Genomic DNA, 21996 nt, shown 5'->3' with positions numbered 1-21996 from the left:
CCTACGCGACGCCTTACCTGATCAACCCCTCGGATGCTGGTCCAAGCAGGTCATCCGTGCGCATAACCGAGCTCTCTGATGAGCGTATCCCGGCACCTGCTGGAGCCGGTGGCGACCCTGGCTACACGTTGGTGAGCATGGAGGCTGCTACAACCTCCTTCTTCACCAACCCATGAGGTACCACATTCATCCAACCTTTGTTAAAAACATTGCATTTAGTTTTATTTCATTTTGTGTGATTCTTGGATTCTTTTTCAAACTTTTATTTACACAGGGACTGTGTAATTTAAGTTTGGGGGAGAGACCTAGGATGTATATAACATTGTATTTTATTTTCTTATTTCAATTTTTTGCATGCTAGGTTTCTTCATTTGAGTGTGCATCTATTTGTATAAAAACCCTAAAAATTTGAAAAAAAAATAAAATTTGAAAAAAAAAAAGAGTGTTCATGTAGTTGCATTTTCTTATTAGGATTGAGTCTAGATTGCTTCATATAGGATTGTTGCATATGCATTTTAGGGGACAATGATTAAAACTACCTTGTTTAAAGCCAGACCTTAGGATTGAAGCTATAGCCCTTAATCACAGTTCATTATTGCTAGATCAATCTTTGGAAAAAAATGAAAAATCTTTGTTTAAAACCTTGTGTCTTTTGAAAGCTTCCTCTACTTGTGTGAAACTTTCTTGAACATTGCATCATCTCTATATTATTGGACTTAACCTGAACTTAAATTGTCTTGCCTATGGAATTTGAATACTTGCTCATGGTAACTCTAAACTCGGGGTACCACTCCATTTTTACCAATCTTTTCGTTTAACATGATCTGTTTTTCCCTACCCTTGAACCCAAACCTTTCTTTCAAACCTTGTTGTGAATTGTTGAGTGAGACCTTTTCATTGTGCTATAGGTTGTGAAACCTTGAGAGTATTGAGAACTGGCTCTTGATTTAGCTAAGTTAGAATCATTTGAACTAGCTATTAGGATCGGTTTTGAAAGATAGGTGATTAGCATTATTAGTTGGGGTTGGGTTGAGGAATAAAAGAGAAATTAAAGAAGAAAGTCTCTCAGGTTCGGTTTAATTAGCTCCAAGTCTCTAAGTAAAAAAAGCGAGAGCTTCTGGGAGAGGAACTGAGCAACTCAAACATTTTTCTATCTTTTTTAGGATTTAATTTACTTCTTTTTGTTATTCTTTTAGATTTCTACTCTACACTCTTCTCTTCTACTTTATATTTTAATACAATGCAATTTTCGTTCTTCTATGCTTTTATGTTTTCTGCAATGAAATCTGAGTAGTGAAGTAGAGTTTCTAGGGATGGGATAGACGATTTTGTGTTCCTAATCGGTTAGGATGTCTTAGTTTGATTGTTTATGTTTTATAAATTCCCTTCTAGATTGGTGTTCTTCATGCTATCAACAAACCGAGAGGGTGAGATTAGATCTAAGGTGTTTTACCACACAGAGGTGTAGATGAAATGCTTGAATCAAGCAATGCTAGAGATTTACTCACTTAGTCTAAGAGATTAGATGAGTAATGGGTTTATTGACAATAATGAATCGGTTCATATTGCCTGCTTGGTCATGTTTCACCAACGAGAGTTGGGTAGGGGAGTGATCAAGGTTGATTGTTTCTATCACGAGAGTGTTTTAACAAGGTTTTAGAGATTCATTGTCTAGGGAATATTTGCTTGAGGCATGTAGCACATCCATATTGGTCAGGAACACTTAGGAGTCGATTACCCCATCCTTAGGAGATTTCATATTTAGATTATTTACATTTTTATTCATAACTCGATCACTTACCCGAACAGGTACACGATCACCTGCTTCGAGTTTACCTTCGAGCTGTTCTTGCTTTTCTTCTTTACTCGATCACCCCACCCGATCTTGTACTCGAATGCTTGCATCGAGTGCTTAGGTCGTGTGGTTCTTATTTATTTGCTTTCTTTTATTTATTATAGGATTGTTAGATCAAAACCCCATTATTGCTTGGCTTGACTTGCTTGTTTGTGATCGCATCTTATCTGCTAGCATAACAACCATTTGGATGGATAACCCTTTGCACTACAACCGCATAGGGAATTGATACCCTTGGGTAAAAATCTTGTTATCAGTGTCGACCGACACCCCAACTGGTGTCGACCGGTACCGATGTCGAGTATCGATTTCCTTCGATCAAAAACTCTGAAACTCGCCTCCAAGCTTCTCCCATCTGACTTCTGCAGCCTCAGAAGCAAATCCCGACCATAGAAGCCACGAAAACCCATAGGAAACTCAAAAGAAACACTCACACAAGCACAAAATCACATAAAAATAAAGATCTTAGTTTAGATAAGTCATGTTCATGCACTCACCTTTGCCAAACAACAAGATCTAAGCCCAAAATACGAAGCTACCTCCATAGAAACCTTTCCACCACGTCTCTAGCCTTTGATCCACACTCTCCAGGAAGAAATCTCACTCACGGATCAAAGGGATATCCAAAAACCTCAAGAACAGTCTCTGAAAACTCTCTTTTCCTTCTTTTCTCTCCAAAACTCTGAAAAACAGCTAAAAGGACGAAGGAAGTCGAGTTCCACCTTCTAAACTCGAGTCTAGGGCTTCCCCTAAACCAATCACGCACACCGGACGATTAAAATCGAACCGATCAAAGCGTCCCGCAAACGGTGTCGAGTACACCACAAGTAGTGTCGATCGATGTTAGTTTAAGCGTAAGTAGAGATAAAAATGTTAGAGTGAAGTAAGTGAAGCGAGTGAAGAACAAAGAGAATAATGATAGAATGATATTCCATTAGTGTAAATGATACAATGTCGGCTACACGCTTTAAATAGGAGAACAAACTAGGGCTACATACTTTTGAATCGACAACTAGGTGATAGAGACACAAAGAGAGAGATAGAGAAGATCCCAATGGTGATAGTCACCGGTCATGGTCTCCTAGGACGAAGCCAACCCGTGACTATGTTCCCTCTTATCTCCTAACGGCTACAATAGGAATTCTAGATCCTTCTCATGGGCCTTAAGACAACTAGGCCTCTTCTCTCTTCCATATGCCTTGATAGAACTCGGCCTTATCGAATACTCATACGGACGACCGTGCGGACAAAGGTACGGACACAAGTAAGTCCCAAGGTGGTTCATGATCAATACTCCCTCTCAAGCTTAGCTGAATGAAATGGCTAAGCTTGGAACACATGAAGCACCACCTCATTAAAAACCTTAACAGAGAAAACCTTACGGGACAAAACTATGTTAAGGGAAAAAGAGTGTGATGTCCATGTTTTAGAGAAGCCGATCATGGGCGTGTGAGGTCTACAAGCCCAAGTTTGCCATGAATATGTTCGCAAACCTTCCGACATGCAGCCTTGGTGAAGATGTCTACCAGTTGGACTTCACTTGGAGTGTAGCATGGAAGCGTTACACCTTCTTCAATCTTCTCTCGAACCTTGTGGCAGTCGACTTCAATATGCTTAGTTCTCTCATGGAAGACCGGATGGAAGGAGAGCCTTAAGCCATGTCAGTTCGTTAGTTAGCTTCCTCATGGCTCTATATTCGGCTTCAGCACTAGAACATGACACCACCTTTTGTTTCTTGGACTTCCATGTGAGTAAATTGCCTCTAATGAACGTACAATACCCTGTGGTAGATCGTCTATCCAGCGTATCACCAACATAGTCCGCATCACAATAGCCTACGATCTTGGTATTTGCATTCTTTCCCATCCAAATGCCTTGGCCCGGGCTCCCCTTGAGATAGCTTATGATGCGTTCCATCATACTCCAATGGTACTTGGTTGGTGCTTTCATAAATTGGCTCACCTGATTCACAGTATAACACAAGTCAGGTCGTGTAATGGTGAGATAGATCAACTTACCTACCAGACGCTGATATCTTGTCACATTTTCGTATGGTGCATGCAACGGATCAAGTGGAGCATCTTTATCTTGGTTCTGCTTGTGCTCCCCCTTTCGCTTGGCCTGGTAGCCTTCTTCAAGCGGTGTAGGTGCAGGTTTCACACCAAGTTTACCTGTCTCACTTAAAAGATCAAGAGCATACTTTCTTTGGGAGAGAAATAGACCCTCCGAAGAGCGGTATATTTCAATACCAAGAAAGTATTTGAGCTCACCAAGGTCCTTAATATCAAAAGTAGAGTGGAGAAAAGCTTTGGTGTTTTGTATGCCATCCTTGTCGTCACCGGAGATGATAATGTCTTCGACATAGATAAGGACTACCACAATACCACTCGAGGTGCGATATGTGAAGAGAGTATGATCAGCCGCAGATCACTTGAAGCCATGAGATTTAAGCGTGGAGCTCAACTTGTGATACCAGGCTCGCGGAGAGTTCTTCAAACCATAGATCGCCTTGCGGAGACGAAGAACTTTTCCTAGAGCCACCGTGTCTTCTAGACCAGGTGGTGGATACATGTAGACTTCTTCGTCAAGCTCCCCCTGAAGAAAGGCGTTTTTCACGTCCATTTGCCAAAGATCCCAAGACAAGTTCGTGGCCAGTGAGAGAAAAACTCTAACGGTATGGAGTTTAGCGACTGGAGCAAAAGTGTCTGTGTAATCAGCGCCGTACGTTTGAGTGAACCCACGAGCTACAAGGCGGGCTTTATGACGTTCGATGTCTCCATTGCTCTGGAATTTTATAGTAAAGACTCATTTGGAACTGACTGCCTTCTTCCCTTTCGGCAGGTCTGCCTTCTTCCCTTTCGGCAGGTCTGCCTCGTCCCAAGTATGGTTCTGGACCATAGTGCCAGTTTCATCAGCCACCACATCGATCCAAACTTGATGTTCTTTTGCTTTGTCTTAAGTCTGTGGAAGGAAGTGGTCATCAACTTTCCCAAGAAACGCCGCATGATCTGTTGGTAGTAGGGCAAGCGAACACACATCCTGAATAGGATGAGCGACAGCTTGATTGTTGTAATAAACACTCTTCTCTTTCCACGTTGATGGGTAAAACTTGAGGCGTTTGCTTCTCCTAGGCTCGACTGGTTGAGAGATAGGAGAGTCACGTGTTTTCACATCATCATCGCTGTCTGCCTCACCATCGTTATCATGGACCATTGGCTCAGTTTGTATGTCTCCGGTGCCAGTTGTCATGCTCTCGGTGAGATCTTCCATTTGTGGTGGTGTGTGATGACTAACGTCAGGTGGCGTTCCCTTGGGTGCCGATGAGGTTGAGGTATTTTGGTGATCAGCCTCCCTTTGTTCCATTTGAGGCGATTGTGTAGTAATATCAAGATGATCAAGGAGGTGTCGTAAGTTGGCTGCACGGTCCGAGTTAGAATGAGATAAGTCTTTCAAGCTTTCCCAATCCTTCTTTTGGTAATACCTGAGACCTTCTATAAACTTCACGTCCCGAGATATGAGAGTACGACTGTTGGTCGGATCATAACACTTGTACCCCTTTTGGCTTGTTGAGTACCCGAGAAACATACATTTGATTCTTTCGGCGTCAAGTTTACTTCTTTTTTCACTTGGTATCAAGACAAAACAAACACAACCGAAAACACGTAAGTGATCCAAAGAAGGTTTAGTTTTATTTAATACCTCATACGGTGATAAGTCTTGTAGGACTTTTGTTGGTGTTCTATTGATCAAGTAACACACCATCATCACAGCATCTCCCCAAAACCTCTTGGTGACATTCATGTGGAACATCATCAACCAAGCAACCTCCATAAGGTGTCGATTTTTCCTTTCTGCCACTCCATTTTGTTGAGGCGTATATGGGCAACTTGTTTGTTGTAGTATGTCGTGCTTTGCTAAGTGTTCTTTAAGTTTGTGGCTTGTGTATTCTCCTCCATTATCCGATCTTAGTACCTTAATTTTAGCATTGAAGTGATTAGTGACATAATTCTGAAAATTAACAAAGGCATCATAAACTCTATCTTTAGAAGGTAACAAGGTTAGCCATGTGTACTTAGATTTCTCATCAATAAATGTCACAAAATACTTGTTATTATCTCTAGATAGGCAAGGAGATGTTCAAACATCAGAATGTACTAGATCAAAGCAATGTCCATATATGGTAGTGGATTTAGGAAAAACAGATTTGCAATGTTTTCCAAGAATACAAGACTCACAACTTGAGTTATCAAAGGAACATTACTAAGGTTCAACATAAGCGAAAAAACATTAGATGGACTTGATGAAGTTTTCTCTAGGATATAGAGATCTCCTCTAGCATCCCCTTCTCCAAGGATCTTTCCAGTCTCATTATCCTGAAAATGTACACTGTTAGGTCCAAATATAGTATAACAATTCAGATAAGTAGTAGCTCTCTTAACTGATAAAAGATTAGATGTAAAAGTAGGCATAAAGAAAGCTTTTGAGTTCTTGTCAAATAGTTTCAGGTCTCCTACTCCTTTAATAGGTATACGATCACCATTGGCAATAATAACATTACCCACAGCCGGTTTTATGTTGTTTATAAAACTTGGGTTACTTATCATATGGTGAGAAGCTCCCGAGTCTACAACAAGAGATGTACTAGGTTAAGAGGCCAAGAAAGTGATACCAGAGTCCTTGAGTGCGGTAATGGATCTGATGAGGGCCTCCAGGTCTGATTTCCTCACAAGATCCCCATAGGAAGCCGCCATAGCCGTAGCGCCTCCTTGGTTTGCCGCACCGTTACCTTGACCACTTGGTCCTTCTTGCGAAAGATTGGCCTTGAACTTGGCCGGCTTGAGATGGGGATGAAGGATCCAAAATCTGTCCTTGATATGCCCCCTCTTCTTGCAATGGTCGCATACCACCACTTTCTTGTCCTCATGCTTGTAAACACCCTTGTTAGTTGTGGCTAAGTCCTCCTTACCACTAAAAAGGCCAAGTGAACCTTGTTCCTTTTGAACTTGTGAACATACATCATCAAGTGTAGGTAACTTTTCGCCTCGAAGAATGTGTTTGATGAGATCATTAAGCGCCGGATTCAGAGTGAGAAGGAGACCAAAGACCTTGTCTTGTTCTTTTCTCTCATTAGGGATGGCCGGATCGATTGTACTTGGTCGGAGCATCTCAAGTTCGGCCCATATAGACCTAAACTTCCCAAAATGCTTCGTGAATTCCAAGTCTTCTTGATGGAGACCGTTAATTGTCTTCTTGACTTCAAACACTCGGGTCAAGTTGGTCACGTTCCCATAGACATTCGCAAGCGTCTCTCCTTGGCCGTCTTGCAGTACGAGTAGGCTTCGAGGATTGGTGCGTCCAGCGAGTTTTGGAGAATGGCAAGCACGGTCTGATCTTCTTGCAACCACTTAACTTCCTTTTCGAGATCAGCCTCCTTGTCTTCTTCCTTTTCCTCCTTACCGTCTTCTTTGATAGCTTTCGTGGGGAGTTGGTCCGTTTCAAAGTGGATCCATAAACCCCGACCACTTAGTGCGGTCTTTGTGGTTCTTTTCCACAAAAAGTAGTTTGCTCCTTTGAGCACCACTGGAGTAATAATCGGTTTGTTGTTATCCATTGTCAAAGTCTTGAGAATAAGAGAGTAAAGAGAGTAGAATAGAGAGTATAAGAGTATAGGAATGGCAAAGTAGAAGAAGAGTGAGTATAGAGAGTCACAGATCAAGAAACTTGCTCTGATACCATGTTAGTTTAAGCGGAAGTAGTGATAGAAATGTTAGAGTGAAGTAAGTGAAGCGAGTGAAGAACAAAGAGAATAATGTTAGAATGATATTCCATTAGTGTAAATGATACAATGTCATCTACACCCTTTAAATAGGAGAACAAACTAGGGCTACATACTTTTGAATCGACAACTTGGTGATAGAGACACAAAGAGAGAGATAGAGAAGATCCCAATGGTGATAGTGACCGGTCATGGTCTCCTAGGATGAAGCCAACCCGTGACTATGTTCCCTCTTATCTCCTAACGGCTACAATAGGAATTCTAGATCCTTCTCATGGGCCTTAAGACAACTAGGTCCCAAGGTGGTTCATGATCAATAATCGACACCCTAACCAAAATTTCAATTTTTGGTTTGCGGGCGTTACAATTCTCCCCTACCGATTTAGATTCGTCCTCGAATCTCGAACATCCATCAGCCAATGACTCCCGTGCAACCGTCTCCACGGCCCGCACTTCCTCCAACTGATCTACGAAGGTCACCTATAGGCGATAGACTCATGTTTCAGGCATTATTTGCTCTCGACTTTTATACTTTCTTTTTTACTCATAGGTCTCGATCTTGAGTTTTTATTGGCTCCTCATTTGGCCGAAACGTGCATGCCATAATATATAAAGAAGTCCAATAGTCATCTCTCGGGTTGCCACCCTACAGCGCGCCCTCGGATCGTCATCCAAAGTCGATATACCACCCAAACTCTCAAACCACAAAGTCTCAGAATCTGGTAGTACTTGGAGAACTAAAGTCCCCCCAAGAGTCGTTCAGGACCAAATGTCCTTAGAGCAAACAATTCTGAACACGTTTGAGTACTATCCCTAACCAGCTTTCCTTCCCGTGGCTCGCGTAAAACAACACAATTTCCTACCAACCACATATCCCCTCACTAGGATACCTCATGACGACACAAGGATCATCGAAATGCTACATGGTCCGCCATTAAGGCCAACAAATGTCCTAAACATGACCGCCACAAATGCCAAACAAATGTCCTAAACATGACCGTCACAAAGACCAATTGTCTGGAAGGACCATCATGAAGACCACTCGCCCCGAAGGACCGTCACAAAGACCACTTGTCCCGAAGGACTGTCACGAAGACCACTTGTCCCAAAGGACCGAAGCAACGTCACGAAGACCATACATCCCGAAGTATCGTCACAAAGACTACCCATTCCGAAAGATTGCCTAAACAGGCCACACGTCCCAAAGGACCGTCACAAAGACCACACATCCCGAAAGACCACCTAAACAGGCAACATTGGCTAAACAGCCTTCCACAAAGGAAACACAATTGGCTAAACACCTTGCCACAAAGGTCACACAATTAGCTAAACAGCCTGCCACAAAGACCACAATATGTCTCGAAAGACCGCCCCACACAGGCATACAATGACTCAATAGTCCACCACGAAGGCCACACAATGTCTCGAAAGACTGCTCCACACGGGCACACAATGACTCAACAGTCCGCCACAAAGGCCACACAAGCCCCTCCAGAGCTCTCAACCCAAAAAAAAATGGACAAATGCTAACTCACATGAAACTTTCCATTTTAAAAACTTTCCACTTTTGAAAACTTTCCACTTTTAGAAATTTTCATTTCAGGAAACTTCCCTCTTTAGCAACAGTCTTACAGAATTTTGTATCCCAAACACCACATTATAGGACTACAGCTAGGAACATGCTAGACAAGCTCAAGTCGCGACCTGCTTCTCAAACCACTTCGTAAACATTGCCTTCAATCTCGTTTCTGGCTCCCAAGTCTGCTTTTCAACACCATCACAATTCCATATGACTCTCATCAAAGGAAAATTCTTCCTCCAAAGTTCCTTGATTCTCCTCTTGAGAACCCTCACTGGTCTCGCCTCTGTTTGTTTGCCTGGCGCCAGCGACCAAAACCAGCGACAGCGACAGAAAGTTGTTCGTTTGCCTCTCACTAGTTCAGCGACCAGTCGCAGCGACTGTCGCCAACGATCAGCGACCGTAATTTTCAGTCAATAAAATTTTTAACGATCAATCGCTGAAAATAGTCGCTAGATCAAGCGACAGGCAAACAAACAACATAGCGACCAAAAAAAATAAAAGAATAAAACTTGATAAATTAAATATGATCAAAATTAAAGTTAATTAAATAAAAATATAACTACATATAGTTATTAAAATTAAATTAAATTTAACTACATAAAATTACAAATTAATTTGAATATATTTAAATAAAATTCTAAAAAAATCAGTTATAAATAAATTAAATTGAATAATATTAAATGAATAAATTAAAAATAAAATTCATATTAATTATTAAAAATATGTAAATATGTTTTTAATTTATTTTCATGGGTATATGTAATAAAAATATAAATTCTCAAAACTCTTATTAATTTAAAAAATATATATATATAGTAATTAGTCACAGAGACAGGCAAACGAAGAACTCAGCGACAGTTTCTAGCGACAGTCGCTACAGTCGCTAGCAACATACAAACGAACAACATATGCTGTCGCTGGAATTTGTCGCTAGTTGCTGATACAATTAGAACAAAATTATGTGTCGGTTTGGGTTTACAAATGAGGTACTTAGAGTTTAGATTTTACAATTAAAACGAAATTATATATCGGTTTGGGTTTACAAATGAGGTGGTTAGGGTTTAGATTTTACAATTAGAACAAAACTATATGTCGGTTTAGATTTACAAATGAAATGGTTAAAGTTTTGATTTTACAATTAGAACGAAATTATATGTTGCTTTGGATTTACAAATGAAGTGGTTAGAGTTAAGATTTAACAATTCAAACGAAATTATATATCGGTTTGTGTTTACAGATAAGATGATTAGAGTTTAGATTTTACAATTAGAACGGAATTATATATCGGTTTGTGTTTACAGATAAGATGATTAGAGTTTAGATTTTACAATTAGAACGGAATTATATATCGGTTTGTGTTTACAGATAAGATGATTAGAGTTTAGATTTTACAATTAGAACGGAATTATATATCGGTTTGTGTTTACAGATAAGATGATTAGAGTTTAGATTTTACAATTAGAACGGAATTATATATCGGTTTGTGTTTACAGATAAGATGATTAGAGTTTAGATTTTACAATTAGAACGGAATTATATATCGGTTTGTGTTTACAGATAAGATGATTAGAGTTTAGATTTTACAATTAGAACGGAATTATATATCGGTTTGGTTTATAAAAGAATGGTTTGAATTTTTTTATTTTATAATAATTTATACAAAATTTGTTTTCATATTTTATAAAGAGTTAAATAAAAGGTTTACACTTAAATATTGTCCCTCTATTTTAGAGGTGAACTATTTTATTTATATTTTAATTATTTAAATTTAAATTTCCTTCATTTAATAACTCTTTATGCTACTTAAGAACAACAACTGGACAATTGATGCAACTTACAAACACAAATATTTTTAACAAACATGGATCGTACAATGGGCTCGACGATAACATTAATTGCTTTTGTTTTTTTTTAAACTTCAATGGTTTCCTTTGTTTACCACTTACTTAATATTATATATTATATATACTTAATTATGCAGCATAACTTATGCTTTTTTTGGTATATTGAATATTACTGAGACATCTACGTAATAATGTAACTAATTTTCTAATAACAATTTATTATAATGAGAATGAAACACACTTAATATCAGTGTTCGAAAAAGTATTATAGGCATCTGCCTTTGCCATGTCTAGGGGCTAGGCGCTATAGTAATGTCTATACGATCGCTTTGACCGCTTAAAATTAAAGTATCATCTTTTTAATATATTTTTAAAATTTTAATTGCACAAATTTAAAATTTATAAAGTTTAATTTATAAAAAAAATTACAAATGTTTAATATGTTATTTATAATGCATTGAAATAATATTTTTATCTATTGTTTTGTTTTTGATTTAATATTTTTATTATTTTTATAGATATTTTGTAGAATTATGTATACAATATCAGATATATATTAATTTATAGAGTAAACGCCTACACTGTCTAAAACCGCCTAGATTCCGATTAAGCGTTCTAGGCGCTAGGCATTGGATCACCGCCTAATTAACGCCTAGCGCTTTCTTAAACATTGCTTAACATACATATCTTTATAAAATTAACTAAACAAACAAGTACCAAATTAAAAATAAGCAAAACAAGCAACATAAATATAAATTATATTTTTATTATTTAAACTATGTAATGTAAGTTTCTTAATGTAATGAATGTCCAATGTAAATAATATCATGATTTATAAAAATTTAGCAAAAGACAAAAATGGAGTCTAATTGTAAGTTTTATAAATAAAAAGTATTAATAGTAAAATAGAAATATTATATATTTTAGAATATTATATTCTAAAGTAAAAAATAGAATAGTACATTGGAGAACACCCTACTCTATTTTAGAATTATTCTATTTTAAAGCAAAAAAGTAGAATAATACATTAGAGATGGTGTTAGAAAGCAAAATCAAAACCAGCGCAAACCTCTAATTAGTTTCGTCAATTTTGTGATTCATTGCTTGGAAGAGTAGTCTTCCAATTTAATGTATTGTAGAAAATAAATGAATCTTCATCAGCTGATAAAAAAAATCAAAACACAATTCCATTACAAAATATTTTATGTTCTGGTTTTCCTTATGACAAACAAAATACGTAATTTGCAATAAAAATTCAATTCATAAAAAAAAATGTAACGTTTTGACCTCCAACCTTTTAGTGGAGTTTATATCTAATCCCAGTTTATAGGTCAATATTTTTTAATGAGTCTCACGTCCTCTGACTAGTCTCGTGACCCCATCCATATCTGACGGTCAATTTGCTACGTCCGGGAGGTTTTAAAGACTTGTTTACCTTTCTTACAAATCATCACATGATCTTTCCATGTGTTTTGTCCTCACTTGTACAGTTTTGACAGTCACTTCGTGGAAGGTCACCAATTTTGAGACTACTCCATCATAAGCATGCTTAACTGTGGAGTTCTTTCAGGACCTTTGAACGAAAAGATAAGTGCATTTTGATGACATGGGTGGTCAAATCAATTATTTTAAACCTCTCTACAAGTCTCTAAAACCGGTGTGTCATAATTGGTATCAGAACCGAACACAGACGAGTGTGAAGTCGGGTGTATTATAATGTTGGGGGTGATGGTCTTGGTGCGCAACGAAGATGTCCCGATCTGTTAGTGGAGATGAATTTTGACACACCGGTTTAGAGACTTGTAGAGAGGTTAAATACACAGGATACAACCAGAACTCCGCAATTAAGTGTGCTTGTGTGAGAGTAGAACTAGGATGGGTGAACTCCCGAGAAGTCCTCGTATTGTATCCCTCCCTCTCTTGTAATGCCCCGACTACCAACCTCTCAGTGGGGCTCATGTCCAATCCCATTCCATGAGCCCACCTTCCTTAATGGACCTCACGTCCTCTCACTAGGCCCGTGAACCTATCCATATCTGACGATCAGTTTGCTACGTCCGGGAGGTTTTAAAGACTTGTTTACCTTCCCTACAAATCACCACATGATATTTTCCTGTGTTTTGTCCTCACTCGCATAGTTCCGATAGTCACTTTGCGGAAGGTCACCTATCCTGAGACTACTCCAGCATAAGCACACTTAACTGTGGAGTTTTCTCAGGACCTTTGACCAAAAATATAACTGCATTTTGGTGACATAGATGGCCAAATCAATTCCTTTAAACCTCTATGCAAGTCTCTGAAACCAGGGTGTCACAATTCACCTACATTAATAGATCGCAACATCCTCGATGCAAACCAAGTCCGTCACCGCCAATGGTGTGAGTGAACCCGACTCCACACGTGTGGGTTCGGTTCTGATACCACTTGCAACGCTCCGACCGCCAACCTCTCAGTGGGGCCTATATCCAATCCCAGTCCATGAGCCTACCTTCCTTAATGGGCTTCACGAACTCTCACTACGCCTGCGAGCCCATTCATATATGACGGTCAGTTTGCTACGTGCGGGAGGTTGTAAAGACTTGTTTACCTTCCCAACAAATCACTACATAATCTTTTCTTGTGTTTTGTCCTCACTCGGACAGTTTCGACAATCACTTCTCAAAAAGTCAACCATTCTGAGACTACTCTAGCATAAACACGCTTAATTGTAAAGTTTTTCAGATCCTTTAACCGAAAAGATAAATGCACTTTGGTGACAGAAGTGGTCAAATCAATTCCTTTAAATTTCTCCGCAACTTTCTGAAACCGGAGTATCACAGCAAAGTTCATTATTCTTTTCAATAATGATCTGTATTCGTCCAACATATAATTCAAATTGAAATTGTTGGAACAGAAGAGTTGGTTAAAATTAAATGAAGAAACATAAAACACGTTTTGTAACCAACGTTTTGGATTTTTGTGTAATACTACATGAATGGATTTTAGTGGGTCAGCATTTGGTATAAAATAAATATATATCTAGAAACCTAGTACAAGAGAGTAGCTATAAATTATATAACAAATCATAAAACACGTTTGTAACGAACTCCCAACTAAAAGAAAAAAAAAACTTGAATTCTTCTAGTCACTAAAACTTTAGATTCTCGAAGGTACCAACTAGTATTTAAGTGACCCTTGTTTTATCACCATTTCATCAATTCAAACTTAAAACTAGTCCCCTCATACATTTTCCGATCAAGTAAACATCTAATCAACCCAAAGATGGAAGGCAAAACTGTGATTGTAAGTGTGCTCCTAATGAGTCTGTTTTTGGCACAAATTCAAGTCGACGCAATGAGCTGTTGCCCATCCGTCCCTGCGAGAAACACCTACAATGTTTGCCGTCTAGCGGGAGGTTCTAAGCAAGTATGTGCAAACATTAGTGACTGCAAAATTGTTAGTGGATCGACATGTCCTAACGGATATCCTAAAGTCACTCTCGAAAACACAGGTAAATAGTTATGCCTTATTACTACTTTATTTGTTACAAAACGAATTAGAAATTCATTTTTTGTCATGTGTTTTTAATTTTTGTCTCAAGGTGATGCTGTCAATGAATACTGCAAGGTTGGATGTTTATCCTCTGTTTGCGGTGCTTTAACCACTCTCGAGAATTTCAGTAAAGCAAACTCTCCGAACTCATTTTCATTATTACGATTTTTTTAATAATTAACAAGAGAATAATGTGTCAGATTTTGTTTCGATGACTAGATGCAAATGAAATCGTGAATGGAGCTGTTGGAAAATGTGCTAACGCGTGTTCTACAATCTGCACCAAAGGCTCCATAAATGTAATTGAAACTGCCTAGAAAGTCATATCCAAATACCACGTACGTGTGAAGGTTAAGGAGGTGGTCATCTTTCACAGTGTTGTTGGTTCTCATGTTTTCAATAATTGTCTTGTATGTGACAAAAATGTTAGATTCTTGTGTTTGTGATGTGTTTTCCTTGAAGGTTATCGATCTCTAGATTGTATATGCCTTCTACTCCCTAATTTTAAATAATAAATAATGTGTTGGTATCCATATATCTTCTCCTCTCAAACATTTTCATTGATCTGTTCTTTTCTTTTCTTTTTTTATAATCGGAATTGTCTTTTGATAAGGATTTCATATCATGACAAATTGAAAACAGGTGCTACTTAATTAACAACGATACAGTATATAGTGTTAAGGTTTTTTCACTATATATTGCGTAACCAAACTATAGCCTTCTTTCTACGTATCTAATATCCTAAATCTGACCTAAGAAATAAATCAAATCAAATCTCTAAATCCGAGTCTTCACTCAATACAACCTTATAAAATTCCATTAAAATGTTCTAATATCTATTATTATTAGCAATCAGATTTCACAATACTATTACATTATTTTGGCTTATTTAATTTCGAAATAGAATAATAGTTATTACAAATATAATTATGAATTTGATAGAAACGTACAATGAAAACTACTACGAGATTAGTCTTGTATTCTTGTCCCCATCAGAATAAAACAACAGAATATATAATTGACTCAAATTCTCAAACATAATTCTTGTATTCTCATCTAGTAGTTTTCTCAATAACCTATAAACTATTATGAATATATTATATTATGTGGATACTTATTATGTATCTCTCTATATATATTGTATCGTATGGAAGAGATGAATAATATAATAGAACAATTCTCTGTACCTCTTGTTCTAACATGTCCGTCACCGTACGTTCCTGTCTTTCTTCCTCTCCAACGTCACCAACGATACCTGATATGTCTGTATTTGATAGGATTTTAACTATAGATTTTACATTTGTTTTGAGTTTTTTATTGAATCAAAGTGTGCTTTTAGAGTCTTTTTAATCTTTTGAGAGTTTGTACAGGTTCTAGGCTATTTTGGAAGGAAACTGAGTGTTTTGGGGATGAAAACGTGCATCTGGAGCCAATTTGGTGAAGACTGATCGGACTAGAAAGCATATAGAACAATCACAGAAAAAACATCCAGGATCAACCGATCCTCATTCGGGATTGACCGATCCCGTACCTGAAGCAACTTTTCTCTTTTTGTTTTAAACCGACTTTTAAGGTTTTATTTTAGTCTTTAAACACGAGGATCAACCTCTAGAAAGATAACTTTTATTCTACGCAGCCTTTGAGTACTTGTAAACTTTGGGAGAAGATCTCAAATCCTTCTAGACACTTTGGAGAAGATTTCTAAACCCTATTTTCTATTCTTTTGCAATTCAATTATGCATTTTCAATCTTTGATTTGCTGTTTCTGTTTCTCCATGTCTGATTAGTTTACCTATTGGATTTCGGGTTTCAAAGGGGTTTATGATTCTTTAATGATGGTGTTCTAGATTTGGGGTTGATCTATTTTGTGCTTCATCTATTGTTGTTCTTAAAGCTTAAACTAGATTAGCTACCTAGTTTATGATCATAGGTTTAATTCATCGTCGCACTGAAAGTGTTGTTGAGTTGTTTGAAAAGAACATAGGTGAGCAAGGTGATCCTTAGCCAACGGAAGTTGAAGTTAAGGCACCTTGTGAACAGATCAAACTTGAACTTGTTATTGCTTGCTTGGTTTGCTAGATACAAATGATGGTTTAGGGTTTAGTGAATTCATTGCATAGATACTTAACGCTGCAGAAATATGTTAGCTTTACAACAATGATTTGAGTTCTAGAACGGTATTTAACGCATCCCAATCTAACTACCTTATTCTGAGATTATGTTTCCCATAGATTCCCTACGCCCAATATTTTCTTTTTGATTTAAAACAACTTATGTACTTTCTGTTTTTGATTAGTTATTTGATTTATAAACTTCTTTTTTCTGTCTTAGTTATATTCGATCTTCATAGTTTTATAGTGCAATTACTTAGTCCCTATGGATTCGATCCTGAAATGTCACGACGATACCACTAGATCGTGGTTGAGTGCACATTAGATTTTAATTGAGCTTTGATCGATACCTAATCACGTCTCAAATTCTTAATTGATGTCGCCTACGTTCTCGTCAATGACTTCTCCCATCTACGATCCAATAAAGATAAATATTTTCTATTCTTTAATTAAATCATGTTTAAATAATTGAGATGTTATAGTCCTATAGCATATATTGATTTATGCAAACAAAAAATTCCAGAAAACACAGTGTAACAATAACAAACATCTTCTGTGTGTATTGTATAATTTATGCAAACAAAAAATTCAATCATTACACACCAATGCAGTAAAAAAATAAACTAAAATTTATAATCACAAAAACCCAAAGTTATACATCAAATTATTATAAGAACGTACAAAAATATAACCTGCAAAACTACTACAAAATAATGAAAATTAAATTGTTAATTAAGTAGCCTAATTCAAATATTAAGGAACCCAAAAATTTAGTAGGTTTGCTTTTTTCTGCTTAAGCAAATCGAACAAAAAAGAAAAAGAAAAAAGAAGAGAAGAACGTAGATTCTCGAAGGTAGCCTTCAAAACATAAGAGAAAAGACGACAAAAGCTGTCGTTGTTCTATATGATATATCTATCTCTATAAACAGTATATTTTAACATTTTGTTCATTCAATAGTCTCATATCATCAGGTATTGAAAATGAAGGTAAGGATGAAAACAAAAACAAAGTCAATACGTTTCACTTCTACAATTTTCAAACCTTTTGTAACTGTGAGGCCACCATATGCATATTGCTTTGCTTTGTCTACTACTTACGTCTCTTTCTTGCTTTCCATGTTCATTCTTGTATGTTCTGCTTTCTAATGACATGTCTCTCTTATATGTTGGCGGCATTTAGGAAACAAAATCAAAACCAGCGCAACCCTCTAATTTGTTTCGTCAATTTAGTGTTTTATTGTTTGGAAGAGTAGTCTTCTAATTTAATGTATTGTAGAAAAAAATAAAATGAATGATCATCACTTGGTAAAATCCAAAAATACAATTCCATTACAACATATTTTATATTCTGATCTTCCCTTTTTTGGGCAAAACGTATTCTTCATTAGGGAATAAAACTAGGTTTCCGTACATAAGGGGAGGAGAGCCTCCTTCGCTAACGCATCGATTTTGGTTGCGGGGAACGATATTAAAGGAAGCATAAATCGAAAAAGATTGAAAAGACTAAGATGTCATGGAGAATCCTATGAAGTTCCTTGATATAGAGCTTTCGATTGAGTGCCGTGGATATTCTGATCTTCCTTATGACAAACAAAATAAGTTTGATCCACATAAAAAAAAAAATCATTATTTACTTTACAAAATATTGTTATGCATTCATCCAACATATTATTCGAATTGAAACTAAGAACAAAAGAGTTAGTTAAAATTAAATAAAAAACACAAAACATTATTCAAATTGAAACTAAGAACAGAAGAGTTAGTTAAAATTAAATAAAGAAACACAAAACACGTTTTGTAACCAACGTTTTGGATTTTTGTGTAATACAATAAAGGATTTCATTTCGTCAGCAACTAGTATATATATAATAATAGTAGTTCTGTAGTTGAAAGGTAACAGGTAAGGATGTGTTTCAATGATCACAACTACAACAGACATGGTTAAAAATTAAATAAAGAAACACAAAACACGTTCGTAACTAACTCCCAACCAAAAAAGAAAGTACTTTATATAAATAAATCATTGCAACTGAAAGAAAAAACCTAATATTCTAGTCACTAGACCTCAAAACCACTTTATCGATCTCTTAAAAGAAAGATTATGCATGAAGAAAAATTTGGTCCCAACACAATCACAAGAAGTTTAGTTATAACGTGGTTTTGAGTTCCAACACAATTACAAGAAACATCCCAGAAAAACGTCGTAACAATTAACAAACACCTTCTGTGTGTATTGTATAATTTATGCAAACAAAGTATTCAATCATGAAATAATAAAGTAACATTTATATCCACAAAATAATAGCCAGCAAAACTACTACGAAATAATAAATATTAAACTGTTAATTAAGTAGCCTAATTCAAATATTAAGGAATCCAAAACTTTAATAGATTTTTTTTTTCTGCTTAAGAAAAACGAACAAAAAAGAAAAGGAAAAAAGAAGAGAAGAATGTAGATTCTCGAAGGTGAAAGGTAGCCAATGTAAATAAGGATGGTCTACCAGCATGTATGTTGTCTATTGCGCATGTGATAGCCTTGTTTGTGATTGCAAATTCTTGACCAACTAGTATTTAAGTGACCCTTGTTTATCACCATTTCATTAATACAAACTTATTAACTACTCCCCACATACGTTTTGTGCTCAAACAACTAATCAAGTATCCAAAGATGGAAGGCAAAACTTTGATTGTAAGTGTGCTCGTGATGAGTCTGTTCATGGCACAAATTCAAGTTGACGCAAAAAGCTGCTGTCCGTCCACCAATGCTAGAAATATCTATAATGCTTGCCGCATATTCGGAACTTCTAGGCAAGTATGTGCAAATCTTAGTGGCTGCAAAATCGTTAGTGGGTCGACATGTCCTAACGGATATACTAAGGACACTCTCGAAAACACAGGTAAATTGAATATTATTGTGCTTTATTTTGTACTCTACTTGTTATAAAACAGATCAGAAATTCATTTTTTTGTAATGGGTTTTTTTTTTTTTGTCTCAAGGTGTTGCTGTCAATGAATACTGCAAGGTTGGATGTGTATCTTCTGTGTGTGGTGCTTTAACCACTCTCCAGAACTCCGGTAAAGCAAAATCCCAAAACACATTTTAATTGTTATCATTTTTAAATAATTAACAAGTTAAGAATATATGTCAAATTTGTTTTGATGATTAGATGCAAATGAAATTGTGAATGAAGCTGTTGAGAAATGTGCCAACGCATGTTCTACAATCTGCACCAAAGGCTCCATAAATGCAGTTGAAACTGCCTAGACAAATATATCCATGAAAATACTACGTACGTCTGGAGGTGAAGGAGGTGGTCATCTAGTTTCACTGAGTTGGTTTTCGTGTTTTCAATAATTGTCGTGTATGTGAGAAAAAAAATGATAGACTCTCGTGCTTGTTTGTGATGTGCTTTTGTTGAAGGTTATCGATCCCTAGATTGTATATGCCTTCTACTCCCTAATTTTAAATTAATGAATCATGTGTTTGCAAATTGTATCCATCTTCTGCTCTCAACCATTTCCATTTGATCTGTTTTTTTAATTTATATTATGACAATAGATGCAAGTTGATGCAATGATGCTACTTAATGAACAACAATAGTGTTAAGGTGTTTTCACTATAGATGATATTGCGTAACCAACTATAGCCTTATTTCTTCGTATCTAATATCCTGAAGCTGAACCTGAATCTGAAAAAAAAAAAAAAAAAAAAAANAATCTGACCTAAGAAATAATTCTAATCAAATCTCTAACATATAAGTCTTCACTAACACAATCTTATAAAATTCCATTAAAATGTTCTAATATGTATATTATTATTAGCAATCAGATTTCACAATACTACTGTATTAAATTATTTTGATTTATTTCAAAATAGAAACAAATATAATTATGAATTCGATAGAAACGTACAATGAAAACTACTACAGTATGAGATTGGTTTGTCCCCATCAAAATAAAGCAAACATAGTGAAACGTAATTGACTCAAATTTTTTTTGGTAAATTTTATACCAATTTTCTGTTTTATGTACAATGTTTATTAAGACAAATTATTTGACAAAGGGAAACTAAAAGGGAAAGAGAATACAGCCAAAGTAAAAAGCAAGAAGAGAAAGGGAGCTAGAAGAGGGAGCAGGGAGGAAAGAAACCGATCACGCGTCAATAGCTGCTTGAATTGCTGAGAAAGGCGATGGCTGATGGCTGAGCCTTTGCTTGCAAAATCCAAAAAGAGATGGAGAGTAGATCCGAAGGAGGAGAGGGCCAGATTCTTGCTGCGAAAGCTTCCCCGACTGTAGTAGAGTACGCACAGTTAAAGAAGAGATGAGCATAAGTTTCAATGGCAACTGAACAGAGTACACACTCAGCAGGGACGGTCACGCCCCAGCTTCTAAGTTTGTCCTTTGTAGGGAGTCGTCCAAGCATTGCAAGCCAAGTTATAAACGAGTACCAAGGTACCGCTTCCTTAAACCACACAGCCTTGTACCATGGCACCAAAGGGGAGTGAGAACGCAACTGCTCCCAAGTTGACTCAAATTCTCAAATATAATTGACTCGTATTCTCAAATATAATTCGTGTATTCCATGAAGTCGATAGTTTATGATTAGTCTCATATTTGTAAACATGTTTCTTTAGATTTAGACAGTAATCTTCTAATTTAATGTGTCGTTGAAAAATATTAGGTTCCAGACAGCGTCCTTATTGAAGACAATCTCAAAACAAGAAGATTTGTGCTCTTAAGAGCTTATTAAACTAGAGATATAAGATAGCTCATTAGGAGCTTTATTGTGCAAAGAAACTAAAGGAAAGAAAAGAGTGATTATCTTGTCACCAAAATCAAATGATTTAAATTTAACATTTCATAAGATCGAAGAGGAAAGTTGTTTTGAGACAACTCTCAAAGTTACATTTTTTAGAATCATTAAACACATATATATATGGAACCTATCTCACTTAGAACCCTAATTACATGGGCTTTAAGACTATTAATGGATTATACTATTGGGTTTTGTGGCTTGTTCTAATACTTATGTGTGAGTGAAGTCTTTACTTTTATTGACGTTGCTTTCGTTTCCACAAATGTGGTTACTTTTAGTCTTTTTAGATTTCACAATTATCCCTTTTTATTTATAAATCAGTTGACTAATTAGCCCGAGAGAAGAAAAAGGAAAAAAAAAAGGTATCAGTCCACGGTACATGTTTGCATATTTGAAAAACTAATATCCGTCCAATGTGTATTCAAATTTTTTGAAATTGAATAAATATATATAATAAAAAGGGATTTTTGTCCATATTTTT

General features: G+C 36.5%; 2 protein-coding genes across 2 annotated transcripts; both read left to right on the top strand.

Moving 5' to 3' along the window:
- Positions 14147 to 15123, top strand: LOC104707468 (probable thionin-2.4). Its single transcript, XM_010423824.1, has 3 exons — positions 14147 to 14547; positions 14638 to 14715; positions 14808 to 15123. The coding sequence occupies exons 1-3, from the start codon at positions 14319 to 14321 to the stop codon at positions 14903 to 14905; spliced, it is 405 nt and encodes a 134-aa protein (XP_010422126.1). The 5' UTR covers positions 14147 to 14318; the 3' UTR covers positions 14906 to 15123.
- On the top strand, positions 19301 to 20199 carry LOC104707467 (probable thionin-2.4). The gene is made up of 3 exons (XM_010423823.1): positions 19301 to 19596; positions 19697 to 19774; positions 19867 to 20199. Exons 1-3 carry the CDS (start codon positions 19368 to 19370, stop codon positions 19962 to 19964), a joined length of 405 nt encoding a protein of 134 aa, XP_010422125.1. The 5' UTR covers positions 19301 to 19367; the 3' UTR covers positions 19965 to 20199.

This window comes from Camelina sativa, chromosome 8, assembly GCF_000633955.1.
Source record: "Camelina sativa cultivar DH55 chromosome 8, Cs, whole genome shotgun sequence".
NCBI lineage: Eukaryota > Viridiplantae > Streptophyta > Magnoliopsida > Brassicales > Brassicaceae > Camelina > Camelina sativa.
The sequence above is the reverse complement of the archived record's forward strand: the minus strand, read 5'-3'. Positions and strand labels throughout refer to the sequence as shown.